The 10,775-nt window shown below is 52.2% G+C and overlaps 1 protein-coding gene across 1 annotated transcript; it reads left to right on the top strand.

Annotated features, from left to right (window-relative positions):
* Positions 1-334: 334 nt before the first annotated feature.
* Positions 335-5,398, top strand: LOC119327405 (GDSL esterase/lipase At1g09390-like). Its single transcript, XM_037600516.1, has 5 exons — positions 335-788; positions 3,799-3,984; positions 4,086-4,240; positions 4,343-4,613; positions 4,798-5,398. The coding sequence occupies exons 1-5, from the start codon at positions 335-337 to the stop codon at positions 5,046-5,048; spliced, it is 1,317 nt and encodes a 438-aa protein (XP_037456413.1). The 3' UTR covers positions 5,049-5,398.
* Positions 5,399-10,775: the final 5,377 nt, after the last annotated feature.

Genomic DNA, 10,775 nt, shown 5'->3' with positions numbered 1-10,775 from the left:
CAGGCCTCAAATAACAATAGCCAAGCAAAAGGCAGATATTTTTGCTGTTTTTTAGCTTACGCTTTGGCTAGTTGGTCTAGAAATGAAAGTCACGAAAACAAAAGGTAAACAGGGGAACGCACCAACCCCTCCACATGTTTTGTGTACTGTGGTTTCTTTATTTCGAGCTTTCTCTTCGTTTGAAGCATTGTGTTATGTGCATTGAGAGATAAATACAACACTGTATATAAACAACACACACACAGACAGAGAGACAGACAAGAGTCGCACACCAGAGAGCACGGAGGGAGAAGACCGACAGCGGCAGTGGCTAGCTAGCCAGGGAAGGCGAGCCATGGCGAGCGGGCCGAACGGGGGAGGCAATGGCGGCAGCGGCGCCGGCGGCGGGCTGGTGAAGAACATGAGCCTGCTGCGGCTGCAGTACTACTGCGTGCTGGGGGCGGTGGCCGGGGCCGTCCTGTTCGCGACGCTCCGCTACATGCCGGCCGCCGGCAGCGGCGCGGCCCTCTCCACCACCTCCGCGCTCGCCACCGCCGCGGCGCCCGCCGGGGCCGGGGCGGGCGAGCACAGGAAGATCAAGGGGACGGCACCGGCGCCCACGAAGGCGGCCGCGAAGGTGGTGACGAAGCCCAAGGAGGTGGTGGTGTTCAATTTCGGCGACTCCAACTCTGACACGGGCGGGGTGGCGGCGATAATGGGGATCCGCATCGCGGCGCCGGAGGGGCGCGCCTACTTCCACCACCCCACCGGGCGGCTCTCCGACGGCCGCGTCGTCCTCGACTTCATCTGTGAGTAGCTCCCCGCGTTCCCCTCTCCTCTCCCACCGTCACTTCAGGCAAAGTAGAAATTAATTATGTAGATTTAACCAAGTGCTAGCGCTAATTTTATACTCCTACGAGTAGTACTGTTTTTCTTTTGCGATGGAATTTACTACTACTACGTACGATAGATTAATCCACCGAATGTCTTGTCGGATAGCGTAATCTATCCCCAATATGCTTGGCCGCATTGGGAATCGATTTTGTGGGGAGGGAGAGGGCGCGTTTGAACTGAAAATTACTAGTAACAAGGTTGGTGGAAGAATTGGAAATCATGGTTAATCGCTGGCATTTGAATTGAAAATCATTTCGCTTTCATTAATGCTTTGGTGAGAGACTACACTACAAGATTGATTTTTCTTGACCGTCGTTGGAGCTCAAAACCATAACCATGGTGTGGCCTGCCATCAGCTGAAAAAACACGAACGCGGTCCAATGTGTACGTTGTTTTCGCCTTCCCCACCATACCGTGTGAAAGTTTTGCCGGCCAAATCGTGACCTCCATGCATCTACTGCTACCCAGCTAGCATGCCATCGCATTTCTTCCACGCCACCGAATCAACTTGGTCTGGCGGATTCCGTTGGTTTTTGACGCGTTCGGCTTGACGCCAAAAACTTGGGCGAGACGGGTCTCTCCGCCGCTCTTGTCCCGTTTCCACGAGGAACCAGGCTCTTTGGGCCATGGCCGTCGCGGGGGAGGTAGATCCACTCCCGAATTGATCGCGAACCAACGTGTGATGGCAGCTGACGCCAAAGTCCATACGTCTGTCTGTCTGTCCGTTCGCTCTCATGATGCGCACTGACCGACCTCTGGCCGGAAAGAAAGAAAGAAAAGCGAGCCGCTTGTGTGGGAACACGGAATCTCATGCCAGGTTTTGAAGCATCCTCGTGCGGTTGTTATCAAGCGCCAACCCAACAACCCCGCACTAATCTAAATCAACTACTACTAGGTTTAGCTTTCGTTGAAAGAAAGGAAAATAAAAGAAATATAGATTGTAGAATTATTGCTCGGTTAAGCATTGCAGAAGGGTGGCATGCATATCCATCCAGGCCCAGCCAGTGGTTGGTGAAGGCGCCGCGCTGGCCGCTGGATCCGATCGCACGACGCCGACAGCTCCTCTGCCTGCTCGGCCGGGTTCGTCCCGTCACGCACACACACAGGCGCCGCACCTGAGCTTAATTATCGTAGCGTAGGCACTACCCTAAGCATCATCGTATCCATGCCGAACTTGACACTAGAGCGGAGTGAGTGGGGTGAGTGACCACAGTATGTACGTAGGTTTTCAGATAACGCCTTCCCAGAACAAGAAACGTGTTGCCGATTATGGATTCGATGGCAACGACGAGGACGAAGGATAGGAGGGCGAGTGGAATTGTGGCAAACGGCGATCTCTCACTCCTAGTTGGCTGGGAATGCCTAGCGAGGGGTGGGTGGCACCGGCACGTATCGAGTTGGCTGGGAATGCCTAGCGAGCAAGGGAGGGGCAACGTCACGTAGCTAGCTGCAGCAACTCTTCACCCACTCCTGAGTCCTGACTCCTCCTTTTTTTATAAAAAAAACACCCAAAAAATCACATGCTGCGCTAGCGCTAGCATCACGGACGCATCACATGGCTCGATCAGTCAAACCACCGGCGGCTACCGCTCTGCCCATCTTTTAGCCACCTTTTTGGTCGTTCCCTGCACATGGCTACCGGCCACGTAGTAGTAAAATTTCTACTCCGTGGTACGCGCTTTGATCCTTTGAGTGGATGCTGGGGCCCACTCCCGCACAAGGAAGGGAAGTCGAGTTGAGTCGCACCTTCTTCCGTTCGAGTCTTCGAGAGAGAATCAATGTCCCGGCCGGGCGGTCCCCATATGATATGATCATATTATCGTGCCCGTCGGAGCGAGCGATCCCGACAAGGCCGCACAACAAGAGATGATCCGCACCGACGCAACAATGTCCTAGCAGTACTGTGATACGTTTGTCGTTGTGGTTGTCGGTTGGACGAAGAAGCGCTCGAGTCTTCCAGCCAGGCCTCCCGCATTGATGCCGCGCCATCCTCGCTCACCCACCAAGCAGATGAGAGAGGCCAAAAGGTTTCGGATCCATCCAGATGGTTCCCCTGTGTTCCAAACGTTGCGCTGTGGAACTCGATGATCGGAGGGCCTGCGATGAGTGGCCATGGTGACCGTGCACTCGAGTTCTTCCAAAGGATGCTCGGAAATGGTTACCTGCCAAATCAGTCAACCCAGTCGATGCAGCACCACGGGGTCGAGCCACGGAGAGAGCACTATGGTGGGTGCCTAGCCGATCTCCTAGTCCTACTGGTGTAAATGCTTGTGAGTGTGCTTCAGTCTCTGACAGAAGTAGCTTCTCTGTTAACTGGTGAGGCTATCTATGGCAGTTTCATGTTCTCCGGTGGCAAGAACACAAGCTAGCCACGGGAACCACATAACGCTTTTTTCTGCACATGTTAGTGTTTATTCTTCTGCTCCACTTGCTACCTGCAGCGACTGCTGTTTAAGTGCAACTTCTTCTTGCCATAAAGCAAAAAAAAAAAAACTCTAAAAAAAACATTGCACCTGTAAAATGCCAAAAACACGACAGAATTAAGAAGGATTAAACATAAGAGTACCACTCATGGCAAAAATGCCTTGCAGTTTACTACTCCTGTACTATGCAAGTCAATACTATCGTGTGGACTCGATCAAACCCCTCTCGACTTTGAGCTCAACAGCTCACCTGCATTGTTGTATTTTTTTATTTATTTTTTTGCGGGCGCATTGTTGTATATGGATGGAGAATCTTTTTCATAGGGCACAAGTGAGGAGTTTTGGATAAACAACACATGTCCTGCCCCATATGTGTGTTTTTTTACTACTTTTTCCCATTGGAATGCGGAACATTTGCAGAAATAAACTTGAAATTCTCAGTTTTCGATGCTTGACCTGGCTGACAGTATAACGGTTTGCTCTGCCATTTTCTCTTCTTCAGGTGAGACCTTGAACACGCACCACCTGAGCCCCTACATGAAGCCGCTGGGTTCTGACTACAGCAACGGCGTTAACTTTGCCATCGCCGGAGCGACTGCGACGCCAGGGGACACGCCGTTCTCACTTGACGTGCAGATCGATCAGTTCATCTTCTACAGGGACAGATGCAACGACTCCATCACAAGAGGTTTGTTCCGTCTCGATCTAACCAAGGTTTCCGGTTTCTTTTTACGCACCGTCGTCTCAACTGACAAACCTGTTGGTTATTTCCTGGTGAATGTCATTCAGATGAGCCCGCCCCACTCAACATGCTAGATTTCGAAAGAGCTCTGTACACCATGGACATTGGGCAGAACGACATCACTTCCATTCTCTACCTGCCCTACGACGAAGTGCTCGCAAAGCTTCCCCACTTTGTTGCCGAAATTAGGAAAGCCATCGAGGTACATACATATGGTTCAGAGATGGATTTCCATAAATTCTGAAACAGTGGTTAATTACTCCGTGAAACGACCGTTGAGTGCTCAACCCTTGCGAAACTGCAGATTTTGCATAAGAACGGGGCGAGGAAGTTCTGGATACACGGGACAGGTGCGCTGGGATGCCTGCCGGCGAAGCTCGCGATGCCGAGGGCCAGCGACGGCGACCTCGACGAGCACGGGTGCATCGCCAAGTTCAACAACGCCGCCAAGAGGTTCAACACGTTGCTGAGCGAGGCCTGCGACGACCTGCGGTTGCTGCTGAAGAAATCGTCCATCATCTTCGTGGACATGTTCGCGATCAAGTATGATCTCGTCGCCAACCACACCAAACATGGTAAGTTACGATGCAAATAAGTTGCGAAGAGATCATCATTTGGTAATCGTTGTTCGTGAATATAAACCTCTGCTACCTGTAAAAAAATTGCGCAATTTTGTCATGCTGAAAGTGTAGGAGACTGAATTTGTTCGTCAGTGCAAAGCAGTTAGATTAAACTTCTTTGCTTCCTGTGGATTCTCAGGGATTGAGAAGCCATTGATGACATGCTGCGGCCACGGAGGCCCCCCTTACAACTACGACCCCAAGAGGAGCTGCATGGGCGACAGCAAGGACCTGTGCAAGCTTGGCGACAAGTTCATCAGCTGGGACGGGGTCCATTTCACCGACGCCGCAAACAGCATCGTTGCCTCCATGGCGATCAGCGGCGAATACTCCGTTCCTAGGATGAAGCTCACCAGCTTGGTCAAGCCTGCAAAGGCCAAGGCTTCGTAATGATGCATCCATCCAGTGAACCCAATGCTTTGAGATATAGGAATGATGAAGGTGAAGGTACTAACAAAACTAACCCCCAATGAGAGTTCATCGGAAGTCCTTAATCACAGACTCGCAGTCACCGTAAAAAATGGGATTTTATTTTTTCTTCTTTTCTTTTCCTTTCTGTATAATTGAAGTGTGCGTATATCCTAGGGGTTAAGTTAATGCATATGCAGGTTGTCTGTGGACTGTGGCTCTGTGCCATATATGAACTTGTCTACAAAATTTTCCCTCAAAAAAAAAAACTTGTCTACAAAATTCTGAATTTTGATCAATAAATATTAAATAGAGATGAGTATTTAACATGCTTTTATCGGTTTTTCACTTGCAAAAATGAATAAAATCTTATCATTTTGTGGCACAAAAGCTAAGCTAAAAATCTTACTAGAGCCTTGCTTCGGTACACACACACACACACACACACACACATAACGTATGAGGGCATTTCGGTCATAACGTATGAAGCTCACCAGCTTGGTGAAGCCTGCCAAGTCCAAGGCCTCGTAATGATGCATGGATCCAGTGAACCCAATGCTTTATATAGGAATGATGAAGATGAAGGTACTAACAAAAACTAACCCCCAATGAGAGTTCATCGGAAGTCCCTGATCAGACTCAGAGTCACCGTGAGAAATGGAATCTTATTTTTCTTCTTCTCTTTTCCTTTCTATAATTGAAGTGTGCGTATATCCTAGGGGTTAAGTTAATGCATATGCAGGTTGTTTGTGGCTCTGTGCTATATATGAACTTGTCTAAAACATTCTGAATTTTGATCAATAAATATTAAATAGAGATGGGTATTTAACATGCTTTTGTCGATTTCTAACTTGCAAAAATCAATAATATGTTATCATTTTGTGGCACAAAAACTAAGCTAAAAATGTTATTATTGTGAATGAAGATCTAAAGGAGAAGAACTCTCATCGTTGTGTCTGAGGAGGAATTTTTTTTTTTGAACTTTAGGGGGGGGGGGGAGTTTCCCCCACCTGAATATATTGCATCACGGGGGCTAGGCCCCCAGAAGTGTACAGAGAGAGTTTTTGGTTACAAACGGGTCAAGCAGGGGCATAATCCCGTGAGGAGAGACAGGCCTAGTGGGCGAGAGCCCTTAGCCAGGAGTCGACGTGAACCCGGCGGTCTTGTTGCAGGCGAACACGCCACAGATCGGCGTCCTCCCTACAGCATTGCAGGGTCGTGGTCAAGGACGGCGCCTGCCGCTGGAAGACCACAGCGTTGCGATGCTTCCACAGGTGCCAGCAGCATAGCATCACAAACTCCACCCCAGAGTCGACGACGTTGCCTGCCACACCAACCAGAGAGTTCAAGTGGCAAACCGAGGCCCCGTCCGCCCATATCCCGACGTTTTGCCAGAAATCTACCGTGAACGGGCAGACAAACATCAAGTGGTCCGCAGTCTCGAGAGCGACGGGGCACAGAGGGCAGCCGGCCTCGTCCGCAGCGAGAATGCACTTCCGCAGCAGGATGTCTCGCGTGTGTATGCGTCTTTGGACCAGCAGCCAACAGAAGAATTTGACGCGGGACGGCACACGCGTGCTCCAGATCATGGCAGCGTAAGCCGCGTTCACCCCACCAAACCGCAAGAGGGCGTAGACCGAGCTGGAGGACAAAGCCCCTTCACGCGCCCTTGCATGTACAAGTAGACGCTCGTGGGGCCCTCCTGTCGAGGCGCCTCGTCCAACATCCTTTGAACAGCTCGCAGCTCACGCGCGCCCGCGGCCGTGAGCCTGGGAACCAGAAAGCTGGTGAGGCCAAGCTGCCGCACCTGCCAGACCGTGACCTCGTCCTCGACGGCATGCGAGAGGAGAGCGGGAAAGACCGAGGCGAGCAATCCACAGGGGAGCCAGCAGTCCCACCAGAAGGAGCAGCACCTCCCATCCCCCACGTCAACCCTTGTGAGGGATCGGTAGAGGGGTAGCAGCTTGACGACGGAGGCTCGATGCTCGCCCAGCGCCAACTCGCCGCGCAAGAGGAAAGAGTGGCTGGCCGCGCTAGCCCAGACCCACGACGCCCATGTCGACCGTGGCGAGGCGTGTAGCCGGTGTATCATCTTAAGAAGAAGGCACTCGTTCTGGGTGGCCAGGTCGCACACACCCAAGCCACCTTCGGCCTTGGCGCGACACACCTGACGCCACGCGACCAAGCACTGAGCGCTTGATGCCCGTTCAACGACGTTCCAGAGGAACGAGCGCCGGAGACCGTCCAGAGCACGGATCACGGCCGGCGGCAGGAGCAGCGCCGCCATGGCATAGGTAGGCAGGGCGTCGAGGACGGCGTTGATGAGGACGAGCCGCCCGGCGGGCGAGAGAAGGCGGGCAGCCCATCCGGCGAGGTACATGTCCACCTTTGCGATCATGGGCAGGAAGTCAGCGAAGTGCAGTTTCTCCCAGGAGAGGAAGAGCCCCAGGTATGTCTGTGGGAATACACCGGCGGCGCATCCCAGGGCCGCCACCACCTACTCCACGACATCTGCATTGGCATGCATCGGGACGAGGGTGCTTTTGGCAAAGTTGATCACCAGCCCGGTGGCATCCGCGAACTGGTCCAGAATCAGCTTGAGGCGCGCCGCCCCCTGCCCACACGCGCGCATGACAATCAGAGTGTCGTCGGTGTACTGGAGCACCGCCGCCGGTGCGTCTGGCGGGAGGGGGTGGCGAAGCACATCGTCTCGGCGGATGAGGCGTTGGAGGACGTCGGCGACCATGATGAAGAGGTAGGGCGAGACGGGGTCCCCCTGCCGCAGGCCGCAGCCGACCGGAAACCACCTCCCTGGCACGCTGTTGAGGAGGACGGTGGAGCGAGAGGAGGTGAAGAGGGAGTCCATCCAAGCGCACCAGAGCGGCGGGAACCCCCGCACCTCCATGATGGCCCGCAAACTTGCCCAGTTGATGGAGTCGAAAGCTTTGGCGAAGTCGAGCTTCAACACCACCGCCGGGGCGCGCCTCATGTGGCAGCATTGCACCAGCTCCGTGACATACACAAAATTCTCTAAGATGTTGCGCCCTCGCACGAAGCCGGATTGGTCCTCGTCGATCAAGAGGGCGATTTGCCGTTGAAGTCGTGTCGTGAGCCCCCTACAGAGGATCTTGACGTCGCCGTTTTGGAGCGACACGGGCCGGAAATCAGCCGGGGTCGGCACGCCCGGTTTCTTGGGGAGGAGGGCGATGTATGCTCTGTTGATCCCATCGAGACGCGCAGTCCCGGCGTGGAATTCAGCGAAGAGTCGGTGGATGTCCGGCGACACTGCCGCCCATGCCGCCTAGTAGAAGGCGGGGCCAAGCCCGTCCGGACCCGGCGCGCTGGTGCGATCCAGGGCGTGGACCGCGGCCTTGATCTCGGCGTGGTCGAACGGCGCCACCAGCGCCGCCCCGTCCACCACAGAAGCGTCAACATAGAGTGCCGCGAGATCGAAACGCCAGGTGGGGGCCTGGGCCGGCCCAGCAGAGCCGAGTAGAAGCCCAGCAAGGCGGCGGCCTTGCCTGCATGGTCCGTCACCCGCACCCCATCGACTTCCAGCGAGCCGATGGTGTTGCGGCGCCGGCGATTGGAGGCAGAGGCGTGGAAGAACTGGGTGTTCTCGTCGCCTTCGCGTACCGCCCGACGTTTCCCTCGCTGCCCGCCAGTGCGCGCACTGCCGGCGAACCGAAGCAGCAAGGGCAAGCCGCGCGTCGAGGCGGAGGGACGCTTCAGCTGCAGAGAGAGCACGTGTTTCCTCCCAAAAATCGAAAAGATCAATCAAGAAACGGCAGTCATTATCGAAAGTGGGAATGAACTGGTGTTGCTTTTTCCATACCTTGGCGGCAAACCTGAATGCTTTTTTCCAGGCTGCAAGAACTCCCACAGCACCCGAGCCACGGACCGTACCCGACCAGGAGGGGAGAGTGGTAGGGAGAAAAGTTTGATCCAGGAGCCAAGCATTTTCGAAGAAAAACCACGACGGCTTGGGGATTTTAGTCGAAGCAGTGACAAGGAGCGGCACATGATCAGAAGTGGTGCGGGGGCGCGAATGGAGGGTAGAGGAGGAAAATCAAATGATGCATATAAATCTTTTTACAGTGGATACAACTAGTCACTAAAAATATATGATAGCTTGTCTAGACTAGAGGGGTGGCACCATTCCTGGAGCATATCATGGAGACATGCAACAATTTCAACTGGTTTGGACGGACTGTAGACTATAGAAAGAAGGCAGATGCGTCCAAAGTTACAGGTCCACATGGAGCTCAGAGTCTCGGCCATGGCTGCCTATTTTTCCTTTTTTCTCCCCACTTTCCAGGCAAGGAAGAAAGAACCCCTCTGGCTTGGTTTCGCATTGGTCAGAGAAGTCAAAGCGCACACAAAATCCGATCAAATTACAACTTTGCCAAGGAATACTGCCCAGCTGGTTCCATCATTCTCCATGTAGTGATCTATCACTGCAAACGGATTGTCCTTGTCATGTACTCCCTCCGTTTCTAAATATAAATCTTTATAGAGATCCCATTAGATGAACTACATACGAATCAAAATGAATGAATCTAAACTTAAAATACATTTATATACATCTATATGTGGCTCATAGTAAAATCTCTACAAAGACTTACATTTACATTTAGGAACGGAGGGAGTAGTAATATGATGCCACCCGGTACGCTGCTGCAAGTTGGTGTGTACCACAAATCCACTGAAGATGTTCTGCAGGAGCATGAGGGGTCTTATTATTCTTATGAATTAATTAATTGATTATGCAGTTTCCCCCTTCCATTATTAGAAAATAACTACAGTGTAACATGGGGGGACCAAACCCAGGTGCTGTGCGAAGGACTAGTAAAAGGCACTGGTTTCTCTTTTTCTGAACAGATCTCAACCGTAAACTTGCACATTTGCAGTCACCATTACGAAGAAGATTCTTTATGCCTGGCAGACCCCACCCCCATTTGCGAGTTTGAAATCGTCCATGCGGCCGTCACTCGGCAGCTTCGTCAACACCTTCTCCCCACCTCTCCTCCAATAATTACTTACGTCGTCACCATCTACGCGAGGTGCTCTTCCGGGCCTGCATTTTTTTTTGTGATGATCGTCGTCACAGTCGAAGCTGTCGGTTGTTCGTGCGTGTGGCCTTTTGTTGGCATGTGCGGTCATGGTTTCTGTGTAGCTGTTTACGGGTCGGCTTCGACGATGAAGGTCTACGGTGAAGTTGGAGTCGTCCGTTCGGAGGTAGCCAGTGATGACGATGACGTTTGCGACTGCTCGGCGGATGTCTCCCTCTTTGTAGCTCTGTGATCCCATGTCGGTGGCCAGGTTGGTTGGTGGTACCTATTTTATGTGGGTTGATTGTATCGGTTTTAACCCGGTTTTCCGTTAATTAACTGGGCAATTTTCACTCCTTCTTAATCAATGAAAATGACAAGTCTTTTGCAAACACCTACGCGAGGCCAAACCGGCAACCACATGATGAAATTTAACAGTTTTAGCGGGTGTTTCTTCGAATTTTATAAAGACTATTTAACCCAACACTCTAAAAATATGCAATTTGTGGCTCCATTTTGAGCCCTCTAAACCTAACAGCTTAACAAAATGATGGAATAAAAGAATGCAACTTCAGAAGATGCACTGTGGAAAAAACAGGATGAATATCCCGCCATATATATGCGTACGCGCATGGACACTTTCCAGTGGAAACTTTCC

Source organism: Triticum dicoccoides, chromosome 1B (assembly GCF_002162155.2).
Source record: "Triticum dicoccoides isolate Atlit2015 ecotype Zavitan chromosome 1B, WEW_v2.0, whole genome shotgun sequence".
In the NCBI taxonomy this organism is placed as follows: Eukaryota; Viridiplantae; Streptophyta; class Magnoliopsida; order Poales; family Poaceae; genus Triticum; species Triticum dicoccoides.
This window is presented reverse-complemented; position numbering and strand designations above follow the sequence as displayed.

Bases quoted from the DNA above. Each gene is read 5' to 3' on its own strand.
- LOC119327405 (XM_037600516.1), top strand. From the start codon at position 335: ATGGCGAGCGGGCCGAACGGGGGAGGCAATGGCGGCAGCGGCGCCGGC. The intron at 789-3,798 runs GTGAGTAGCTCC...TCTCTTCTTCAG, and splicing joins CGTCGTCCTCGACTTCATCT to GTGAGACCTTGAACACGCAC. The intron at 4,241-4,342 runs GTACATACATAT...GCGAAACTGCAG, and splicing joins AAATTAGGAAAGCCATCGAG to ATTTTGCATAAGAACGGGGC.